General features: G+C 43.6%; 1 protein-coding gene across 1 annotated transcript; it reads right to left on the reverse strand.

The window, feature by feature from the left end:
* Positions 1-1,629: 1,629 nt before the first annotated feature.
* On the reverse strand, positions 1,630-14,653 carry LYG2 (lysozyme g2; the record flags this gene model as incomplete). The annotated part of the gene is made up of 5 exons (XM_081101571.1): positions 1,630-1,748; positions 3,461-3,599; positions 4,599-4,795; positions 5,971-6,111; positions 14,611-14,653. The coding sequence occupies 5 exons, from the start codon at positions 14,651-14,653 to the stop codon at positions 1,630-1,632; spliced, it is 639 nt and encodes a 212-aa protein (XP_080957697.1).
* Positions 14,654-23,902: the final 9,249 nt, after the last annotated feature.

The following is a 23,902-nucleotide window of genomic DNA, read 5'->3' on the forward strand; positions in this document are numbered from 1 at the left end:
CTCAGTCCATCTCACCACCTGACCACTGGCTCTGCCCAGTGAGACACAGGGGTCGCAGTTCTTCCTGAGTCAAATCTTCAGGCTGATTGAGAGGTCATTGGGCAGAGAAGGGTTTGCGTAGCTTTCTCTAAGGGGGCTCAGTGGTATGTGGCATAATTTTGAATCCTTCTCAGAATGAGAAGTAAAGAGGAGCATTTATCAAACATCTCCAAAGAGAGCTAAAAGGGCCAGCAGGGCACACATCAGTGGGGACTCTGGTAGCATTACACGCCAACATGTATTATTTATGTCTCCTTCTGAGTATGGTAAGAAAAAAAAAGCCACAAACTCGCCTGGTTTCTTTCTAGAGAATTGTCTCTTCTCCGTTGTGGGTAGTGTGGGCAAGACCAAAGAGCAAAGCAGCCAAGGGGTTGGTGTGTATATGACTCAAGATACGTCCATCAGAGTCTCTCTCCTGGACTATGAATGTGAAGCAGAATGACGAAGGGATAGGAAGAAAAGTCTTTGGAGTTCACTGATGCAGTGAGAGTGCTAATTCATGCAGAGGAATGCTATAAACTATGGTCAACCAGATTCTGCTACAGACCCCAGAGTTTCCTGGTTTCTCTTCATGTCCATGACCTTCTCATTGGTCCTATAAGTCTTCTGATAGCCTTCCAGTAAATTCCAAAATTGGTTACTTTTGCTGGCAATCTTATAACCATAACTAATTTGGGCCCTACTGTTTATCTTCAGCCATATTTTATGGGGAGCCAACCCCTTAAAAGAGTGTGTAGCCTGGCTGGTTTGGCTTAGTGGATAGAGCATCGGCCTGCAGACTGAAGGATCCCAGGTTCAATTCTGGTCAAGGGCATGTGCCAGGGTTGCAGACTCAATCCCCAGTAGTGGGTGTGCAGGAGGCAGCCGATCCATGATTCTCTCATCATGTTTCTGTCTCTCTCTCACTCTCCCTTCCTCTCTGAAATCAATAAAAATACATTTTTTTAAAAAAAGAAAAAAAAAGAAGAGTGTGTGGCAGAAACTACTGAAAATGGGAGAAAAGAAGGCAGTCCCTAGATCTGCAGCAAACAAGAGGAAGAAGCCCCCGGAGGTGGGTGTGGGCCTGAGGGATACTGTGTACATCCTTCAAGCTTCCTCCCTGCAGCGCTCAGGTACCAGGAGCTAGAATTCCATCCCGAGCTTCTCCATCGTCCCACAGGTTGACTGGCTGCTGATTCAGGCTTTTCTCACAAGCAAAGCCCTAGTGGCTTGGGCTGATACTAGGAACAGGACGAAGGCTCGGGTCAGACTCTCTTCTGTGAGCAGTTCTGGTAAGACAGAGAGTCGGTGGGCATTGACAACATGGGCTCAAATGAGGCCTCACTGAGATAGATAGACACCATTTTCCGAGATGTTCACTTTTACTACAAAATAATTATGAATCTGGCTAGGCACATTTCATAGGAACCATATTGAGAACTGGGCAGGTTTTATTTTTTAATGCCTGTTTGCATTTTAAAAGTTGGGAAGTGAGTTTTCTGTCATAGTTGCAACCATTCCTCTGCCAGTGTTGGCACAACACATCATACCAAACCCTGCGAAGGGGGCCAGCTGAGCACCTGCCAACCTGGCCCACGTGCAGCGCTTTGCCTAGAAGCCGTGTCTCCTATAGAACTGAGCTCGGGCGAGAATGTCATTGACCAAGTCAGCCTCTATGTCCAAGGGGGTGGCAATGGCTTCGACTCCTGACTTAAAGGCCAAGATACCACCTGAAATGAAACACAGAGGTTCAGATTGAAATGTTAACTTTCCGCAAGAATAAGATATGACCATTCCCAGGATGTCAGCCCTCCAGGCAAATCTTCCAAAGTAGGCAGTCCCAGACCCTCCTTCTCCCTCCCTCCCCTCCTAAAAGGACGTGCTACCTCAAAAACCACTGGGGAAAACCCAAGTAGCTTTCCTTCTCTCTCTTTTTAAAATACTTTTATTTTCTTGCTTAAAAAGTCTTATGTAGTTGCTCTAAAAAGGAAGGAACTCTTACCATTTGCAACGGCATGGATGGAACTGGAGAGCATTATGCTAAGTGAAATAAGCCAGTCAATGAAGGAAAAATACCACATGATCTCACTCATTCATGGATAATAGAGACCATTATAAACTTTTGAACAATAATAGATACAGAGGCAGAGCTGCCTCAAACAGATTGTCAAACTGCAGCGGGAAGGCCGGGGAGGGTTGGGGGGTAGGAGGTAGGGGGGTAAGAGATCAACCAAAGGACTTGTATGCATGCATATAAGCCTAACCAATGGGCATAAGACACTGGGGGATAGGGGAGTCTAGGGGACTGTCTAGGGCGGGGGGGGGGGGGGGGGGAAAATATGGACACATATGTAATACCCTTTGTATTACTTTAAGCAATAAAAAAAAAAAGTCTTATGTAGTTCAGGTCTACAAAACTAGATTCCCAGCAAATCTTCAGTATGAGAATGCTCATTATATTCTCTCAGTCATTTAATAATCCACTCATTTATTCACTCATTTATTCATTCAATAAACATTTTTAAGCACCTACTATGTGCCAGGATTTGTGCCACACTGAGAGCAGAGTGCACAATGCTACCCAGAGTTCATCATTTCTTGGAAGGGTTATGTGTATAATAAGCATGTCTGTGCATATGTGTATTAAACCTAGAATCTTTAATAGTTAATTATGTGTTTAACATAAGTGTGCTCCACTCTTATGTCCAGAGAAAAAAGCCTCTGATCCCTGCCTTCACGGATCTTGAAACAGAAAATAGAAACTGTTTATTCTAAATTAGGCCACCACGTGTTGAAGACAAGAAGTACTGGTAGGTACAGACCATGGGCTTATAGAAGATAGACTTAATAAGAATTGGTATGGTTGGAGGTGAAGAGAGAAGGAACCAGAGAGCCTCAGAAAACACTAGAGATGACTGGACATACGATGGCGCCTTTCACAGAGACAGGAAATGTAGAAAAAAGAGCAAATTTCCAGTGGAAGCTAGTGACTTAATTCCGTCTGGGTCATGGTCTGTGATCAGCCAGGCACGGATCTCCACTTGGACATCTCATAGTACCTGAAGCCCTGGTGTCGCTGGGAAACCTCACAGAGTAAAATTTTGTTCAAACAATTCAGAAATTGGTTAATTCTTGCATCAGGAAAGAAGCCTACCAGAGCAAGGCAAGCATATTCTTTCAAACTACTGCATTCACTTGCAAGGCATCCCTCCATGGCTCGATAACCAGCGAGAGGTATAATCAGAACCCCAACATCTGGCAGGAGGGAAAGGAAAGCGGGGAAGGAAGACCGCTCAGTAACGCAGGGGCTCCGAGAGCACTTTCCACAGCTCCTCCCAGGCCACGCTGACCCCGTGGGCACGCTCCCCGGGAGGCCACCATACGTCTGGTCTGCAGGAGTCTCACTCAGCTCTTTTAAACAAACCACCACGATCTGGCCTACCTTTGAGGTGTTGGTCCACACTCCACATGGGGAATTTTCTCTGGATTGCCTTAATTCTGTCCGTCAGAATCCCAACAGCCTGCAGAAGGTGCTCTTTGCTGTCCCAGGTGCCAACAGGGTAATACATTTTTTTATCAAGCTAGAAAATTCAAATAGCAGTGGCAGCATCTGAATGAAGAAACGCGTTTTTCTGCTGTTCCTGAGTTCTCCCTTTTATGCTCAGGTTCACTGGCCTTCCCTGCCCTTTCCCCCCACTGCAGTGCTTTCTTCACAGGAACAAGAGTCAGAGAAGCAAAGTAAGATTTGGGAGGAGTGGATGTGGCCCGGTTTTAGTCAGCACTCTCACAGCACACGTACGTACATAAACAAATGGAAAAGTTGTTTCAAACCATTAGCTCCCAAAGTCTACATGTTTTCAGTCAAAATACAAATTTGTTTCTAACTGGGAGGCTAAAAGTCTGGGTTTCTACAGACCATATAAAGTTGAACCTGGAAACAGATATCCAGGTCATTTGGATCTTCTTCTTCCAATTTGTCTAAAGAACAAGTTGGGCCCTCGCCGGTGTGGCTCAGTGGATAGAGCATCAGCCTGCGGACTGAAGGGTCCCAGGTTCATTCTGGGCAAGAGCACATGCCCAGGTTGCTGGCTCGATCCCCAGTAGGGGGTGTGCAGGAGGCAGCCGATCCATGATTCTCTCTCATCATTGATGTTTCTATCTTTCCCTCTCCCTTCCTATCTGAAATCAATAAAAATATATTTTAAAAAAATAAAGAAAGAAGGAACAAGTTGGGTTACGTGGGGATTGATAATAGTGTTTTGATCCACATGGGTGAAATTGACAACTTCATGAACCCCAGTATAAATGCCCTTTATAAGATTTTCTCAATGTAAGTACATTGTGTATTATTTATTGCACATTGTAGTTATGAAACTGATAGAATACTTTCTTATAGTTATCCAAGAACTGAGAAATCTCAAATAAAATACCAAAGCTGCATTACAAGAATCACAGTACAAATTGTGCTAAAGTACCAGGGCGTTTTGAAGCCTCGAAATACTGCAAGCAGCTTGCAGTGTGGGTTGAGCTTCTGCAGGGAGGGATGAAGTGGGGCTAATCGAAAGTTGCCAGCTAAGTACCTGCATCAGGCCAAATTTCAGGCCCCTGTGGTCCCAGCCGTCCCGCAGGACAGCTCCGCCGTGGCTTTCTCTGGAGATGATGGCTGCAATGAGGGCGGGGTCCACGCAATGCCTCCGCCCAACTTCTTTGATCAGAGTCTGGTACGGCTTTAAGGCCCTCAAATCCATTTCAGCAAACATTTCAGAACCACGAATCCCTAAGTGGATGGAAAATAAATTGTTTCCTCTAATCCAGAAGAGAATCTTTTTCAGATAAGTTAGCCATAGCTCATGACTGCACCTCACAGCTTGGGATAGTCATTCTAAGACACGGTGGGGTTTTTTGTGGTGTTTTGTTTTGTTTTGTCAGTCCTCACTGGAGGATATTTTTCCCATTGATTTTTAGAGAGAGTGGGAGGGAAGGAAGAAGTGGGGAAAGAAAGAGGAGGGAGAGGAGAGAGGGAGGGAGAGAGAGAGAGAGAGAGAAGAGAATAGAAGAGACAAGACGAGACGAGAAGAGAAGAGAAGAGAAGAGAAGAGAAGAGAAGAGAAGAGAAGGAAGAATATCGATGTGAGAAAGACACATTGACTGGTTGCCTCCTGCACACCCTGACCGTGGTGGGGTTCTAACCTGCACCCAGGTACATGCCCTTGACTGGGAGCTGAGCCACCACTTTTTGAGATGCAGGCCAGTGCTCTAACCACTGAGCATACCGGCCAGGGCACTAGGACATGTTTTAACCTTTGATTCTATAAACACAGAAAGGTCCACCACCTCAGACAGATACCATGTCTGTTTTTCCCCCTCGTTTTTCTGTTTCCTGCCACACTGCTGCATTGGGGAGATCCTTAGTCTAGAAGTTAGCCAACCTAAGTTTGAGTCTGGTCGGCCACTACTCAGCTCCAGGCCCTGCGGAAGTCTCCCCTTTGCGGAGCCTCGGTTTCTGGTCTGTAAATTGGGAAGGCAGGATTCGCTGACCTAGTTGCTTCTAGCTCTGACGCTCTGGCACTGAGATAACAGGAAGAAGACTTTTGCAAGAGTTACAAAAGTGAAGACATACAAAGAACAAGAGACTTGCTTACCATGTTCCTGCTCTAACAGGCAGCAACACGACAGCAAACAAAAAGGCAAAGCCTGAATTTAATATCTTATTTAGGCAATCATTTCAATATGTAGAAACCAACATCTGGACAAGTTTGGAAATAATGGGGCGGGGGGGGCAAATAAGTAGTATGTTAGGTTGGTCAGAATTTTGTTTTCTTCTCATTTTTAATTTCGACATTAATACTATAATGATGATTATACTTTTTCAAAATGAAGCTATTTTTCTAAGAAAGAATCTGGAAATGATGAAAAGGGACAAGCCAAATGTTTGCTTTGCTTTTCACTTACCGCAGTTAATCAACCTGGTTATATCACAGGCAGTCCCAGGAGTCTCCATGGTCATGATGTCGCCATAGCAGCCACGGTACAGGTGGGGGTGCAGGTAAGGGCTGGCTGAGTGACTAAAAGGATAAGAGCCCCTGGAAGTGCCTGGAGAGGGGGGCGGGGGATGATAATTCACACAAAGCCAGTAAGAAAATATTGCTTGAGTTGCTATAATGAACATTATTAAACCTAAGGAAAAGCTATAGACTTAGTTCTCCCCAAGGACCTCCTCAGGACCCTAGAATAGCTCATCAGACAAAACAGAAGACTCCCCCTTCCCACTCTACTCCAACCTATAAAAGTATAATACAACACAATTCTAAACATTGTGCAAGATCTCAAAACCATTTAGTGCAATCTAGGTCAGACAGAATTGCTACTGTATTTTAAGCTGGAACTTTGAGAGAAATTTTAAGGTACTTCTGACACAAATACTTCTGTGGATGTAAGCACTGGGATTAACAATAGCCTTTGTTTAGTGAAAGAAGAAAAAAGGATACCATTAACTTAACATATTTATTTTTATATCATGTTGCTGAGCAGTTGAATTTCTATCTAGATCTAATTGGAAATAAAATTTAACTTACCATGAAAATGTAACTTAAATCTATTTTTACATTTTTTTTGTCATATGAAGTGAGTTTCTATCCAAGTCTATTTAGTTGGTTAGTTTTAAGTTTTCTTTATTTTTTTAAAACATTTTGATTGCCCTAACCGGTTTGGCTCAGTGGATAGAGCGTCAGCCTGCGGACTGAAGGGTCCCAGGTTCGATTCTGGTCAAGGGCATGTACCTTGGTTGTGGGCACATCCCCAGTAGGGGCTGTGCAGGAGGCAGCTGATCGATGTTTCTCTCTCATGGATGTTTCTAACTCTCTATCCCTCTCCCTTCCTCTCTGTAAAAAATCAATAAAATATATTTTTTTAAAAAATTTATTTTTTAATTGCAGTTGATATGCTATATTATATTGGTTTCAGGTGTACAACATAGTGGTTAGACGTTTATATAACGTACCACATGATCATCTGATAAATCTAGTACCCTTCTGACATCATACATAGTTATTACAAGATTCTTTGCTATACTTTACATCCAGAGACTGTTCAAATCTATTTACTAAAGGAGAAAAAGAGCTTTTCGGTAAGTTGAAGTTTATTCTAATAGTTCCTAGGATTATTGAGTTGTACCTTAAGGCTACAAATATTTGTTCTGGAAATTATATTTCTTAAAATGTTTGACGTAAAAAAAACTGTTGTTTCACTTGGTGTTATAAATGAGTTTTCAACAGAGAGGTGGATTTTATCCATTCACCATAGGCCATCGGCCTAGTTCTGATCAACTTGACAGTATAGAGAGACTCTTAGAATTTGGCACACAAACGATGGAGCTCATCCTTACCGATATTTATTTTAAAAGGAAAACAAAGCAACTCTAAAGTAAGTTTTTAAAACACCTTAATTTTTTAAAAAGAAAAACTCATCAAAAGAAAAATACAGTCACAGTCTGCTCTCTCACATCTGCACACAGGCAAGAAAGGAATCATAAATGGACCCACAGTCCGACAGTGAGCTAGCAAGTAAACTCGGGACACTGAGAAAGCCTATCCCGCTCATGAAAGCAGCAGAACCAGCAAAGCCAATATGCCTCTCTGAGCAGCATGGGTTCCACTGGGATACAGAGAGCAGGAACCACCATCTCGGCTCTCCACCCTGCCCTCAGGGTAGCATCCTGTGCCTACAGTGTGTATGGGAAATATATGTGAGTGACTAAATGGATGAATTCCTATGACACCCATCACATGTGCAATTGAGGTGTGGGGGCTGGGGGTGCAGACTGAAGTTTATCACCACCAAACCAGCACTGTAAGAAATGTTAAAGGGCTAATGTAATAATAATAATAAGATATATATATATACATATATAGAGAGAGAGAGAGAAAGAGAGAGAGAGAGAAATATAGGCATAAAGAACAAAAGTGGCAATAAATAAGTACCTATTAATAATAACCTTAAATGTAAATGGATTAAATGCTCTAATCAAAAGACATAGGGTGGCTGAGTGGATAAGAAAACATGACTCAACTATATGCTGTCTACAAGAGACCCACCTCAGAACAAAAGACTCACACAGGATGAGAGTGAAGGGATGGGAAAATTTTTTCCATGCAAATGGAAACAAAATAAAAGCTGGAATAGCAAACTCATATCTGACAAAACAGACTTCAAAATGAAGGCCATCACAAGAGACAACAAAAGTCACTACAGAATATAACCCTGGTAAACATGTTTGTACCCAATATAGGAGCACCTACGTATATAAAATAAACTTCTGGAGGACTTTAAGGGAGAGATTGACAGCAATACAGTCATAGTAGGGGACTTCACCACCCCACTGATGTCACTAGATATATCTTCCAGACATAACCAACAAGGAAACTGACTCAATGACACACTAAATCAGATGAATTTAATTAACATTTACAGAACACTTCACCCCAAGGCTGCAGAATATACAATCTTCTCAAGTGCACATGAGTCATTCTCAAAGATAGACCACATGTTAGTACACAAAACAAGTCTCTACAAGTTCAAGATTGAAATCAGATCAATCATCTTCTTGAATCACAATGGCATGAAATTAGAAATCAGCTACAGTAAAAACACTCAAAAAACATTCAAACACATGGAGGCTAAATACCATGTTATTAAATAATGAATAGGTTATGGATAAGATAAAGAAAGAAATAAAAAAAAACTTCCTGGAAACAAATGAAAACAAATACACAACAACCCAAAATATATGAGGCACAGTGAAAGCAGTCATGAGAGGGAAGTGCATAGCACTACAGGTCTACCTATAGAAAAATTTTGAATCAACTAGCTAACCCTACAACTTAAAGAATTAGAACAAGAACAATAAGAAAGTCCCTGAGTAAGCAGAAAAAAGGAAATAATAAAGATCAGCGCAGAAATAAATGACAGAGACTGAAAAAACAATATAAAAGATCAATGAAACCAAGAGCTGGTTCTTTAAAAAGATAAACATGATGATGAACCTTTAGCCAGACTCATCAAGAAACAAAGAGAGAGAACCCAAATAAATAAAATCAGAAAGGAAAACCATGAATTAACAACTGACACCACAAAAATACAAAGAATTATAAGAAAATAATATGAATAACTAAATGCCAACAAGATGGACTATGTGGATGAAATGGACAAATTCCTAGAAAAATGCAATCTTCCAAAACTGAATCAGGAAGAATCTGAAAACCTGACTAGGTCAATAACAACTGAGGAAATTGAAGCAGTAATCAAAAATCTCCGAGCAAACAAAAGCCCTGGTCTGGACAGTTTCACAGGGGAGTTTTACCAAATAGTCAAAGAAGAACTAACACATATCCTCCTCAAACTATTCAAAAAAAATCCCAGAGGAAGGAACACTTCCAAGCTCTTTTTATGAGGCCAGCATTACCCTAATTCCAAAACCAGATAAAGACACTGCAAATAAAGAGAATTACAGACTAATATCCTTGATGAACATAGATGCTAAAATCCGCAACAAAATATTAGCAAATTGGATCCAGCAATACAATGAAAAGATCATACACTGGGACCAAGTGGGATTTCTTTCAGGGATGCAAGGCTGGTACAATACTCACAAATCAATAAATGTGATATATCACGTAAACAAATTGAAAGAAAAAAATCACATGATCATATCAATAGATGCAGAAAACACATTTGACAAAATCTAGCACTTATCTTTGATAAAAACTTCAGCAAAGTGGGAGTAGAGGGATCATACCTCAACATAATAAAGACCATATATGACAAACCTACAGCCCACATCATACTCAATGGACAAAAACTAAAGCCATTTTCCCTAAAAACAGGAACAAGGCAGGGATGTCTGCTTTCACCACTTATTCAACATAGTATTCAACATAGCCACAGTGATCAGAGAAGAAGGAAACATAAAAAGGCATCCAAATTGAAAAGGAGGAAGTAAAACTCTCATTATTTGCAGATGACAGATATTGTACATTGAAAACTCTAAAAACTCCACCAAAAAACCCTACTAGATTTCATAAGTGAATTTGGCAATATAGCAGGATACAAAATCAACACCCAGAAATTGATAGCATTTTTGTTGTTGTTAATCCTCACTCGAGAATATTTTCCCATTGACTTTTTGGAGAGAGTGGAAGGAAAGGGGAGAGACAGCGAGCGAAACATCAATGTGAGAGAGACACGTCAATTGGCTGCCTCCCCCACACACACCAGCCAGGACCAGGAATCGAGCCTGCAACCGAGGCATGTACCCCTGACCGGAAATGAACCTGGGACCCTTCAGTCCATGGGCTAACGCTCTATCCACTGAGCAAAACCGTCCAGGGGTCAAATTTTTATATGCCAATAATGAAGCCTTAGAAAGAGAAATTAAACAAACAATCCCATTTACCATTGCAACAAAAAAAGTAAGATACTTAGGAATAAACTTAACCAAGGAGCTAAAACACCTATAATCAGAAAACTACAGGATGTTGAAAAAAGAGATAGAAGATATAAACAAGTGTATATACCATGTTCATGGATTGGTAGAAATAACATCATTACAATGTCTATATTACCTAAAGCAACCTATAGATTCAATGCAATCCCTATTAAAATACCAATGGCATATTTCACAGATTTAGAACAAATACTCCAAAAATTGATATGGAACAGAAAAAGACCTCAAGTCGCCACAGCAATCTTGAGAAAGAAGAACAAAGTTGGAAGGATCACAATACCAGATATCAATTTACACTACAAAGCCACTGTAATCAAAACAGCCTGGAACTGGCACAAGAGCAGGCATATAGATCAATGGAACAAAACAGAGAACCCAAAAATTGACCCAAACCATTATGGTCAATTAATATTTGACAAAAGAGGTAAGGGCACACAATGAAGTCAAGACAGTCTCTTCAATAAATAGTGTTGAGAAAATTGGACAGATACATGGAAAAAAAATGAAACTAGACCATCAACTTACACAAGAATAAACTTAAAATGGATAAAAGGCTTAAATGTAAGTCGTGAAATCATAAAAATCTTAGAAGAAACCATAAGCAGCAAAATCTCAGACATCTCTTGTAGCAATACGTTTGTGGATACATCTCCTAGGGCCGTGGTCGGCAAACTGCAGCTCGTGAGCCACATGCGGCTCTTTGTTCCCTTGAATGTGGCTCTTCCTAAGCCTTAGGAGTACCCTAATTAAGTTAATAACAATGTACCTACCTATATAGTTTAAGTTTAAAAAATTTGGCTCTCAAAAGAAATTTCAATTGTTGTACTGTTGATATTTGGCTCTGTTGTCTAATGAGTTTGCCAACCACTGTCCTAGGGCAAGAAAAACAAAGGAGAAAATAAACAAATGGACTACATCAAAATAAAAAGCTTCTGCACAACTAAAGAAACCATCAACAAAATGACAAAGCAGCCCACTGTATGGGAGAACATATTTGTCAATGATACATCTGGTAAGGGGCAAATATCCAAAATATATAAGGAAGTCATACAACTTAACAAAAAGAAGACAAACAATTCAATTAAAAAATGGGCAAAGGCCCTAAATAGACACTTCTCTAAAGTGAACATACAGATGGCCAAGGGATGTATGAAAAAATGCTCAAAGTCACTAATTATCAGAGAGATGCAAATTAAAATGACAATGAGGTATCACCTCACACCTGTCAAATTGGTTAGCATCAACAAATGATAAGTGCTGGCAAGGATGTGGAAAAAAGTGAACCCTAGTACACTGCTGGTGGGAATGCAGATTGGTGCAGCCACTATGGAAGACAGTATGGAGTTTTCTCAAATAATGAAATATGAAACTGCCATTTGATCCAGTAATCCCACTTCTAGGAATATATCTCAAGAAATCTGAAACACCAATCAGAAAGAATGCATGCACCCCTATGTTCATAGCTACGCAACTTACAATAGCCAAGATCTGGAAACAGCCCAAATACCCATCAGTTGATGAGTGGATAAAAAAAGCTGTGGTACATTTACACCATGGAATACTACACAGCTATAAAAAAGAAAGATCTCTTACCCTTTGAGGCAGCATGGAGAGACCTGGAGAGTATTATGTTAAGCCAGTCAGAGAAAGACAAGTATCACACAATCTCATTCATGTGGAATCTAATAAACAAAATAAACTGATAAACAAAATAGGTTCAAACACATAGAAGCATAGAACAGACTGATGAATCTCAAAGGGAAGGCAGGGATGGGTGGGTGGAGAGAGATGAACCAAAGAATTTACATGCATATATGTATAACCCATGAATACAGACAATTATGTGGTGAAGGCATAGAGGGTGGAGGGGTCAATGAGGAAAAAGAGGGGACAGCTGTACTACTTTCAACAATAAAGATACATTTTTTTAAATGCATATCTTGGTCTGGTTGAAGGCTGAGATTTCAAGACTCGCTTCCAACATGGCCCAAGACAATTCTCCAAACCAGACCATAGCAATTAATTGTAGGTGAAGATGCATCCAATTCACAGAAGATCAATTAAAAATCCTCATCAAAGCTTTCAGCCAAAAACCTTACCCAGGTCATGCTACTAAACCAAACTGTGTTTTAGAAATCAACGCTGAGGAGTCTAGAATCCAGATTTGAAGACAGAAGATGTAGGCACCGAGTCCAGAAAATATAAAAACCCGAAGAGGACTTAGAAGCAAGCCAAGACCAAGATCACCCGGTGGAGACGTTTAAAAAGTGTCGTACCAGTTACACTTCCTCCTGATTACACATCTTCACCATGGCATTTGCCAACGACCCTTTTCCTGGGATTGATTCCAGATAGTAACTTGCTACAGAGATTGGGGTTCCAGAGTCAAGAATCCAAATTTGGCTTAAAAATCAAAGATCTAGATTCCATGTCCAGAGAAAATGAGAACCCAATGTGCCTTTAGAGTAAAAACAAGACCAGGAATAAGAGCTCTGACATGAGAGAGTTCAAGAGACAGAAACTGCACACAATGGCATCAAACTCATTAGCAATTGTGTTATTTCTCTGAAGCCAGAACAAGATGGGCCAAGATTTGATGTCACCAGCCCGGACTCCACACCTCTCTCACTCTTCCTGGGAACATACCCTTCAGCATCTCCAGAAGCTGAGCCTCTGGAGATGGTGAACAGGACTTCAGGAGGCAGATACAAGGCACCACCACGCATTCCTGCTGACAGCGCCTGCTCCAGAGTCCAGCAGGTGTCAAGGACCATGAAAATAAACTCACTCGTATTAGTTTTAAGTCATCTTAGTACTGAGTGGTTCAGGAAGAAATCGTAAAAGTCTTGGATTATTGTGATTTAAAAGAAATATACATTTTCTCTTCATCAACAGAGCTCCTAAAGCCCTTGGAGTTTCCCGTGACGACAGCAATAAAGTGTTCCTTGTTATGTTTGCGGGGGGAGGGGAGCCTATCTCAGGCTCGTCATAGTAGGTCTATTGAGCCAGAATCTAGGTATAAGGACAAAGAACCTGCACTTTAGCCAGCATTCCCAGCAGACTCTTCTGCATAGGGAAGTTTGGGAACCACTGCTTTAAGGTGATTGAAATACGTATGACATTGGCTTTACACTACCTGTGCAGCATCGAAACCCTTTAGGCCCTTCTTAATTATACTGGAGTCACCTGTCAGTTAAACACAGCTGGTGTGGTAGCTCATAATTAGTCTACTGGGCTCTATAACTCTGCTCCCACCTGTCAATTAAAGGAGTAAAAATGTAAAACTGTGTTCCCCTCCCTTTGACCATAACTGGACATTGTCGCGTCTCAGTAGCATCATTTTTTCCAAATTTAGAATTAAACACGAACATTTTTCGATTTAGAATTAAACACTTTAGAAACACTTTCTTCTCAGTTTACTTTATTAATTAAAGGCAGCTTGAACATTGTTTACAACAGCTTTTCATTTTTTTCAGGCTGAAGTTTCAATCTGTTCTTCTTCAAGGTCCCTTACCATCTCACCAGCCTACGGTTCCAGCCTTCCCCACAGAAATCTCTCTATTCTGGTTACACTGACCTGCTAACTGCATCCCAAGTACTTTTCCTGCATTTCTGCCTCTGTGACCTTACTAACATCTTTCTTCCCATCCAGTGAGCTCTTCTATTTAAACACCAAGCATTCTTCACCTATCACGACCCCCACCTAAAAAAAAAAAAAAAAGCCTTTCTACTGGTAGTTTCAATATCCTGACTAGATGTGAACTCTGCCTCTTAAACTCCTCCCAGGTGAATTGTTTCTATAAAGGCTCATTTAATTCTTATTTCGTATTTAGCGCCTCGACCATTTTCTCTTCAGGTGCCTTGCCTCCCAAAGTGCTGTCCGATAAATTCCCATTGATCTCACCGTCACCTGCTTGGCAAGCAGGATACACTTGTCATTGAAACAATAAGCAGTTGATTAATGGCCAGGCTGTCAGAGGAGAGCCCACTCCTCCACTGCATGAAGGTACTGCCCTCAGGTTCACAACCGCCCTGGATGTTTTCCTGGACATCCTACAAACAGTGCTAAGTGTCACTGATGACTTACTCACCAATGAGGGCAACGAGTCCCCCGAACAGGACAGAGGATAACATGGTGGTAAATCTTATCCTACAGCACCTGTTATGATTTGAAAGAAAAACCTGGTTAATTTTAAAACTTGAAAGTTCCTCAAATAGAACTTCTTTGATTTTTTAGAAGTTCAGAGTCATTCCTAATTCAATACCCTTTTTCCAGTTCCAAGACATTATTCTCATAGACTCCGTGTTATGGTTCAGTGGATCACTCTTTTTCCTAAGCATCAACTCCCAACTAAACTTATTTCCATTTCACATTGACATGAGTCTGTGAACATCTTAATTACATGTGACCCACACGCACACTCCCATCTCATCTCCAGGCTTAGTCACACCGTAATTTTGTCCCCGTTCTGGTATCTCCTTAGAAAACAAGAGAAACCACTGAGAGAAGAATTAGAGATTATGACGCAGGTTTGCTGTGCTCCATTTCTTTCTCTATCAACTCTACTCTTAGTTTTATTCAAAAGGCAGCTGACCCAAGAAGGCTGGCACTGACCTGGTGTACCTGGTTTAGTGCCAGCCATCTTGGGTCAGCAGAGAAAATCTCCCCTCTCTGTTTGCCGTCTTCTGTATTCAACAGCAACCTGCACGTCAATCTTTGACAAAGCGGTGGCTTTTGTCCTGTAACATAGGCTTAACAATTCCAGAATCCATTCATCAGATCGCTGAGCAACTGGCGCCAATCTGAGTGGACTTCAGTGTGGCTCAACCACCGTGAGGAACTTCTCAACACCAGCATGTAGACTCACCTGCCTCTTCCTACCTTCATTCCGTACCACTGATCACTGGAGGTGCTTTATATATGGTTTAAAGCCCTCTCTTTAAACCACTGACCTCATTAAACCTGATTATAATAGTCCTTTGGACTTAGGTGACCCTTTTAATATAAGGATTTCAAAGCTTTTATTAACCACTATTAATTAAATAATCTAAAGAACCCCCAGGTTGTACTGGAAACATATATTTGGTGGATTGTTTCTGGGTACCTAAAATTGTGCTAGGCTAGCAACGTCTAAATTTGAGAACAAGAAACAGATAATTAGCCTAAAAAAGATAACTAAACAGGAAATGCTAGCAACGCTCATTCCTGGATTGGTTGTTTACTGGAAATGCTCAGCCTCCTGCTCTTCGTTCTTCATTCCATCATCATACGATCCCCGCACCAATATATCACATAATCTCCATATGTGAACTTGGCCCCTTGCCCCAATTTTACCTCCAACAAAGAGATCCAAGAGTGGCTAGCTCTTGGGAGATCAATACAAAGTCAGGAAGTAGCCTCATTCCCAAACTCTGAGGAAGTGGGGAAACAGTATTTGGCCAGGGATGAAAGTTTCTTCGAGGATGGAGTGTCTTTCCTCATGCTATGTCCAAAGGAAGAGCCGAAGCACACTGTGCAGCCCAGGGACAGGAAATGCAAGGAACGTTCTTGAAATGGGCAGAGCACATTTCCCATCGGGGAGGAAGGAGAGGGACCTGGGTCCTTCCACAAGCTGAGACATTTCTGAGACGACACAGTCCTCCCACACATCCACCAAGTGAAGAGAGGTCTGAGGGAGGCTGAGCGGGGGAAATGAAGACCCTGAGTCAAACAGCTTTCCGGGCTCCTGGCAACAAGTCAACCATCTCTCGTAGGAGAACATACCCTCACGAAGCGGCTCTCTGAACTGCCTCTCTGCATTTCCTTCTGCCCTCCTGCCTTTCTCTCTGTAGAACAGATTGCCCTTTAATAAAGGGTTTTGCACGAGTCCAGCTGCTCCAAGGTAGCGCTCAGGAACACATGCGCTTTCACCGATGACAATGGCAACATCATATTGATGCTGTGCCCATGGCCCACCCCAGTCCAGGTGAATTGGGCCACTTGTATGGGGCTCCCAGGACAATGAGAAAGGGAGAAGAAAGACTGGAGGAAGAATTAATGGGGAAATACTAGGCAGGGGCTGAGCTGTCCCTAGGTGTCCCTAGAGGATAAAAGTAATAAAAGTAGATTGAAAGTACTGTCAGCCGAAACCGGTTTGGCTCAGTGGATAGAGTGTCGGCCTGCGGACTGAAAGGTCCTAGGTTCGATTCCGGTCAAGGGCATGTACCTGGGTTGTGGGCACATCCCCAGTGGGAGATGTGCAGGAGGCGGCTGATCGATGTTTCTCTCTCATCGATGTTTCTAGTTCTCTGTCTCTCTCCCTTCCTCTCTGTAAAAAATCAATAAAAAAATTTTAAAAAAAAAAGTACTGTCGAGTGTGAAGATACTGTATTCCTCTGCTGTTCTCAGGCAGTGGGGTTATCTGAACGTTCTTTTTTTTTTAAATATATTTTATTGATTTTTTTAGAGAGAGGAAGGGAGAGGGATAGAGAGTTAGAAACATCGATGAGAGAGAAACATCGATCAGCTGCCTCCTGCATACCCCCTACTGGGGATATGTCCGCAACCCAGGTACATGCCCTTGACCGGAATCGAACCTGGGACCTTTCAGTCCGCAGGCCAATGCTCTATCCACTGAGCCAAACCGGTTATGGCTGAACGTTCTTTTGGTATAAAAGTCTTACCTGTCCAGGCCCTCTGCCACTTAAATAATTGAATAATTGTTTTCAAACTGATGTAGATAATTAAGCTTTGCCCAAATTGTGAGAATACACACACTCCTATGGACATTATATTATTTAATCCTCCAACAAGCCGTTGAGGTAGCCATTATCCCTTATTTTAGAGACGAGGAAATGGAGACTCAGAGAAGTTCAGTAACTTGCCAAAGATGGCACTATCAGGACATGGCCAATCCGGACTTGAACCCAGGTCCGTAAGATCCCCCAATCCATGCCCCTTCGCTATATCCAATAGAGCAGCAATTTGGACCAATGACTGCAGAGTAATGATTGCAACAGGCTCAAATCCATCCATTTTCACACAAAGCATTGACTACTGTCTGAATAATTTCAGTCACACGTACTTCCCAGTCATTCCAGGATTTGTAGGTGCTGTTGTGATTTTTAAACACAAATGAATGTGAGCCAACTGAGCCCACAGTGGCTTTTTGTCCCTTTATATCTTTTCCACCAATAATAATGGTAGCTCTCATGCATTGACGGGTACAGTCGGCCTGGTGGGACAGTGGCAGTAGCCTGCGTCTGAACCCTGGTGTGTTGCACTCTAAAGCCTAACTCTCACCTACAATCTACTGACCCAGTGGATGGCTAAGTGTGGGCACTATCACATCCGCATCTCAGAAATTTGTTTACATCTATAAGGCATTTACTGAATAATTCTGTCTCCCCCCAGGAATACCAAGAGTGACTATGCATGTGAGTTTATTGATGTTGCCAGGAGGGGCTTGAGGGGACCTTGTCACCTGCTATAATCTCCATCAGTCCCTCAAGTTCCCCAAATAAAAATACAGTCCACATGCAAGAGATATGCTTGCTGTCCACATGAAACTCTATGACCAGTCCTCTGTGCCTCCTGCCCCCTCCCATCAACTGTCTGCCTCTAAGTCTTTTTGATATAGCAATTGTCTGGTAGCCTCTGGTGAGGCATAATCCTTTTGTGATTCCTGGCCTTCTTGGTGAGGACCCCATCATCCCTGACAACTAAAGAGCCTCAGCAAGAGACCTTCAGCCAAGATGTATGCAGCTTCCACAAACACAACGTGTCTGGGTCAGTCTCACCAAAACAGGTGTGGCAGGAAGAACCTGGCCTGGAAGTCTGGAGATCCAGCGTGCAGTCTCAGCTCTGCCACCGCCCAGCTGAGGGACCCCGGGCAGGTCACCAGGCTGGGCCTCACTTCTCCATCCGTAGAATTAAAAAGCTGGAGAGAGCAGACCACTTCTAAGGTCTCCTCTGGCTCCAACAATCTACTGAGGAGTCAAGTGTGTCCTGGGCCCAGACGAGGGAATAAATATTGGAAGTGGAACAGAGGGGCTTGAGTACAGATTGAGTCTGCATTACAGTTTTTACTGTTTTTTTTTCATGGAAACTCAGATTGCATTTTACTTCTCATCAAAATCACAAATGCTGTGCAAGTCATCCTGTAAATTTCCCTATGATTTCCCTCTCTTGCAGGTGGCAAATAGTAGAAGACCTGGCATTTAAGTTGGAGACTTTGGTTATCAATCATTTTAATACTGTCAACAACAATAAGAAAGAGGTGTTGTTTGCCCGGCCCGTGTGGCTTGGTGGTTGAGCCTTGACCTATGAACCAGGAGGTCATGGTTTGATTCCCCGTCAGGGCACATACCCAGGCTGCGGACATGATCCCCAGTGTGGGGCGTGCAGGAGGCAGCCAATCAATAATTCTCTCATCATTGATGTTTCTATCTCTCTCCCTCTCCCTTCCTCTCTGAAACCAGTAAAACTATTTATTTTTTTTAAAGGAAGAGTTGTTGTTTGCTTGCTTGTTAGTCTCAGACATAGTTACAGGCTGGGTGAGTCATGGGAGATATGAGCACTGCCAATAAAAATGTTTAACTTGGCATGTGTCAAGGGTAGCCTCAAAATTTCCCCAAATAATGTAAATGGCTGGAAAATATAATAAATTGCAAATCCAGATTCCTTTTACATCATAATTGTCAGGAGACTCTCAGATCCAGGTTCTGGTTTCTGTTCTCATAGTTTGGGCTGAGCGTGGTCACACAGTCTAGGGGAGTCATTATTGTGCGCACTGCCTGTCACCGAACATCTCAGTGACAGACAGTTCATTTAATCTCTCTGAGCCTTGGTTTGCCTCATCTGTAAGACGGGCATGATTATGATGCCCGTGACTTTGTTTTGACGATAAAGATAAATTATATGTGTAAAGGCGTATTATAAACTGCAAAGCCTCATACAGATGCCAGTTATTACTATAATGGGGTTGCACTTGGGTCCTGATGGCTTAGAGTCTTGCTGATTTATCTGCTTGTTTACTTATCCATGGGGCTCCAGGAAAAACAGTGAAGAGTTGACTGATAGGACAGGAAGTAATAAGTGAAGGCTCACTCCAGGCGGAACGAGTGTGGCAGGACGAGAAGGGCTGTTGCTGGGACTCTGCAGCCTGCCTGGTGGGGAGAGAAAAGGGGCAACAACAGAAATAGCCACACGCAACCCAAGCATCTCCTCACCACTTAGAAACCCAGAGAGTTAGGGAGCTGCTGAAGAATACATGGCCAGGCACTTTGGTAACAATGGCTAAGGGGAGGCAAAAGGGGAGCCCTCGCCCTAGCTGGTTTGGCTCGGTGGATAGAGTGTCGGCCTGAGAACTGAAAGGTCCCAGGTTTTATTCCGGTCAAGGGCACATGCCAGGGTTGCTGGCTTGGTCCCCAGTAAGGGGCGTGCAGGAGGCAGCTGATCCATGATTCTCTCTCATCATTGATCTCTCTCTCTCTCTCTCTCTCTCTCTCTCTCTCTCTCTCTCTCCCTCTCCCTTCCTCTCTGAAATCAATAAAAATATTTTTTTAAAACAAAAAAGCGGGGGGAAAGCCCTTCCACAAAATTTCACTAGAAAGTTTATTTCACCTCAAGATATTCCAATGCCTGGCTTGAACTGCTGAGTGCTTGTCTCATCTTGGGTTTAGTCTATTATCTGGTGGGCGAATGCCAGAGCCTGCTGATGACTCCTCATACAGTGACGACACTGGTCTTCCAGTGTCAAATATTTAACCAACATGTCAGAAAAAGAAGGTATACAAATGGTGGGAAAGCTCATGAAAAGGTGCTGAGCATAATTAGACATAAGGGAAATACAAATTAAAACCACAATGACATAGCACATCACACTCTCTAAGAAGGCTAAAATCAAAGCCTGGCTATATCAGATGTTGGTGAGAATATGAAGCAAATGGAACTTTCACATGTTCCTGGTTGCACTGTGAAATGGTATCATTGCTTTGGAGAACTGTTTAGCAGTTTCTTATCAAAGTAAACATGCAGCTATCCTGTGACCTAAAAATTCTATTCCTGGGTATTTATCCAAGAGAAATGGGAAAAAAAAGTATTTCCCAAAATACTTGCACAAGAATGTTTATAGTAACTCAATTTATTCATAATGCCTGATATTGAAACACTCCAAACACTCATCAGCAGAGGAATGTGATAACAATTGTGGTATCCTATCTAATAAAAGAGATACATGGTAATTAGCTGTACCTCTGCTACCCTTCCAATTGGCTAATCAGGGCGATATGCAAATTAACTGCCAGCCAAGATGGCGGCCGGAAGCCAGGCAGCTTGAAGCGAACGTGAGACTTGCTTGTTGCTTCAGTGACGGAGGACTCCAACCTTCCCCACCTGCCGCTGCCGGCCTCTGAGCTTGCAGTTTGAAACATTGTTACAAATATAGAAGCTAAACAAAACACCAGAAACCTGCTCTCAGCCAGCCGGGATCTCAGAGCTGGAGTTGAAACAGTGTTTCAATTATAGAACCCAAACAAATCAGATACCTGCTTTTAGCAGCCGAGGCCTCAGAGCTGGAGCCAAGCCTCAGAGCTAAAGCTGGCCCAGAATAAGTTTAAAAAAAGAAAAAAAGGAGCAGTTGGGAGCTTCAGTCACCTGCCAGCCTGAAAACAGCCCTCAGCCCCTCACCCAGACTGGCCAGGCACCCCAGTGGGGACCCCCACCCTGAAGGGGGTGTGACCAGCTGCAAACAGCCATCAGCCCCTCACCCAGGCTGGCCAGGCACCCCAGTGGGGACCCCCACCCTGATCCAGGACACCCTTCAGGGCAAACCAGCCAGCCCCCACCAGTGCACCAGGCCTCTAACCTATATAGTAAAAGGGTAATATGCCTCCCAGGACCTGGATCAGCGGAGACACGAGGCCTCCCGGCACCGGGATCAGCATGACTGGGGGCAGCACCCCAACCCCCTGATCACCCTGCGGCTCTGTGTGTGACAGGGGGCGGGGCCACAACCTCCCTATCCTCCCTGCTCTGTTCGTGACAGGGGAAGGCGCCCCAACTCCCCAATAAGCCCTGCTCTGAGCACAACCAGGGGCTGCACCTAGGGATTGGGCCTGCCCTCTGCCACCCGGGAGCAGGCCTAAGCCAGCAGGTCGTTATCTCCCGAGGGGTCCCAGACTGCGAGAGGGCACAGGCCAGGCTGAGGGACCACCTCTCCCCCAAGTGCACAAATTTTTGTGCACTGGGCCTCTAGTATATATATATAAAAGCCTAAGCAACTGAACGACAAGTTGACAGGTCACTATGATGCGCACTGACCCCCAGGGGGCAGACACTCAACGCGGAGCTGCTCCCTGGTGATGAGTGTGCTCCCGCAATGGGAGTGCCGCTCAGCTGACTGACCCATCCCTGCAGCCCAGTCCACCAGCCTGGCAGCAGCCACTCACTCCCTCAGTGGTCCTGCAGGTCCAATCTCTGGAGAACAGGCCAGGCACCAATGGACTGGCACTGCCAGCACGATCCTGACAGCACTGCTGGCCTCCTGGAAGTCGGCCTCAGCACTGCGGCCGCTTCCCTCTTTAGACACTCTACAAGGAAGAAATGATATAAAAGCAGCCATCAGGCACCCTACAACCTGCACAAACATCAGTGGGATGGATCCAGATCCCCTGCTGGCAAGGGTGTCCCACCACCTGCCCGGAGGGCCAATCGCATCCCAGCCACCCCCCTTGGGATGGGCACCAGACGCACGGCTCACACTGGTGAGCACCATTGCAGTGGTGGGATCCCACAGCAGGCACAGCAAGGCCAGGATAAGCGGGAGCAGCAGGCATCATTGGACTGTGGGTTTCAAGATCCCTGAAGGCCACCCTGAGGGACTCCACCTGTGCATGAATTCCTGCACCAGGACTCTAGGAAAGAAGAAAGAAAGAAAGAAAGAAAGAAAGAAAGAAAGAAAGAAAGAAAGAAAGGAGAGAAAGAAAGAGCAGAAGCACTTCAAAAGAAAAATAAAGAGTAGGTTTCATCAAAAACAACTATTAGCAGAGACTAAATACATTTAAATTAACTTAATTTTCAAAATTTAAGGAAAAGCCCCAGCCAGATAGAGCTCAATGGATAGAGTATTGGCCCTCAGACTGAAGGGACCTGGGTTCGATTCCAGTCAAGGACATGTACCTGGGTCGCAGGCTCCATCCCGGCCCCGGTCAGGGCACGTGTAGGAGGCAACCAATCGATGTGTCTCTCTCACATCAATGTTTCTCTCTGTCTCTCCCTCTCCCTTCCATTCTGTCTAAAAATTAATGGAAAACATACCCTCCAGTGAGGATTAACAAAGAAATTATTATTTCTATGAGAAGCAGATGCCACAGCATCAGGGACATGGGCACTTCCTTCCTAGAGGTTTATATTTCTAAGGGATGGCTGCCTGATCTTTGGGGGGAAACACATTTCCGGGTTGAAAAGCTGACAAAGGCTAACTCGGGAGGAGGTTTGTAAAATGTCTATTACATCAATTAGCACATTAAAATGTATATAGAGTGTATCCCTTCAGGCATCTGTGCTTCACTCGGTGGGGCCATCCTTCCCAGTGCAAACTGCACAATGTTTAGCATCCTTTGCCCCAACACAAAATATCAGTGATGGCCAACTCACCCCCAGCATGTGGCAACAAAAGAAAGAGAGTGAGGCGGGAGGGAGAGGGGAGAGAAGAAAACTGTCCTCGCAGGTTTTCAAATACCTCCTGGAAGGGATAATGCCCAGCTCAGGTGGCCAGCTCACCTGGACTCGTTCAGAAAGTTCCCCTTTAACTTTCCTGATTTTAGCCTTGAAAGTCCCATGTTCCAGAAAACCCATCAACTCCAGGCAAACCAGCACTGTTGGCCATCCTAACCTCCCACCACACACATGCGTGTGCACTCACACACACTCATCATCATCAAATTATGTGCATGTGGCACTGGATTTGGACTCAGTTCGGTCCTTCACCAGCTCTGGGACTCAGCAAGTGTCTTTACAGCTTTGGTTGGGAGCTCTTTTGTCTGTTTCATGGAATCGTGCACCTAGGCTGGTGTGACAACTCAGCACCAAATCAACCTCCTCTGGGAACTCAGGCCTCAGTACCCAGGCAATTTTCATTTCTCTCCTCTCAAATTAGCTTATTGTGCCCACGTGTTACTATATCCGGATCCCGTTGTGAGCAAGGAGGTGCCTTTGTGGTTCCTCACGCCCTGGCTGGTAGGTAGGAGGTGCTTGGCAAGGATTGGTTAATAGCTGTTTAATGAATCCCCTAACTCGCTTGTGCCTCCATCAGAGCTGCCACTGTGACGACACAGCACTCCTTGTTGGCCTTCCTGGACTGAGTGTTTTCTCAGGATGACCGTCACCACGGACACAAGTGA

This window comes from Myotis nattereri, assembly GCF_964212035.1.
Source record: "Myotis nattereri genome assembly, chromosome: 10".
Classification (NCBI taxonomy): domain Eukaryota; kingdom Metazoa; phylum Chordata; class Mammalia; order Chiroptera; family Vespertilionidae; genus Myotis; species Myotis nattereri.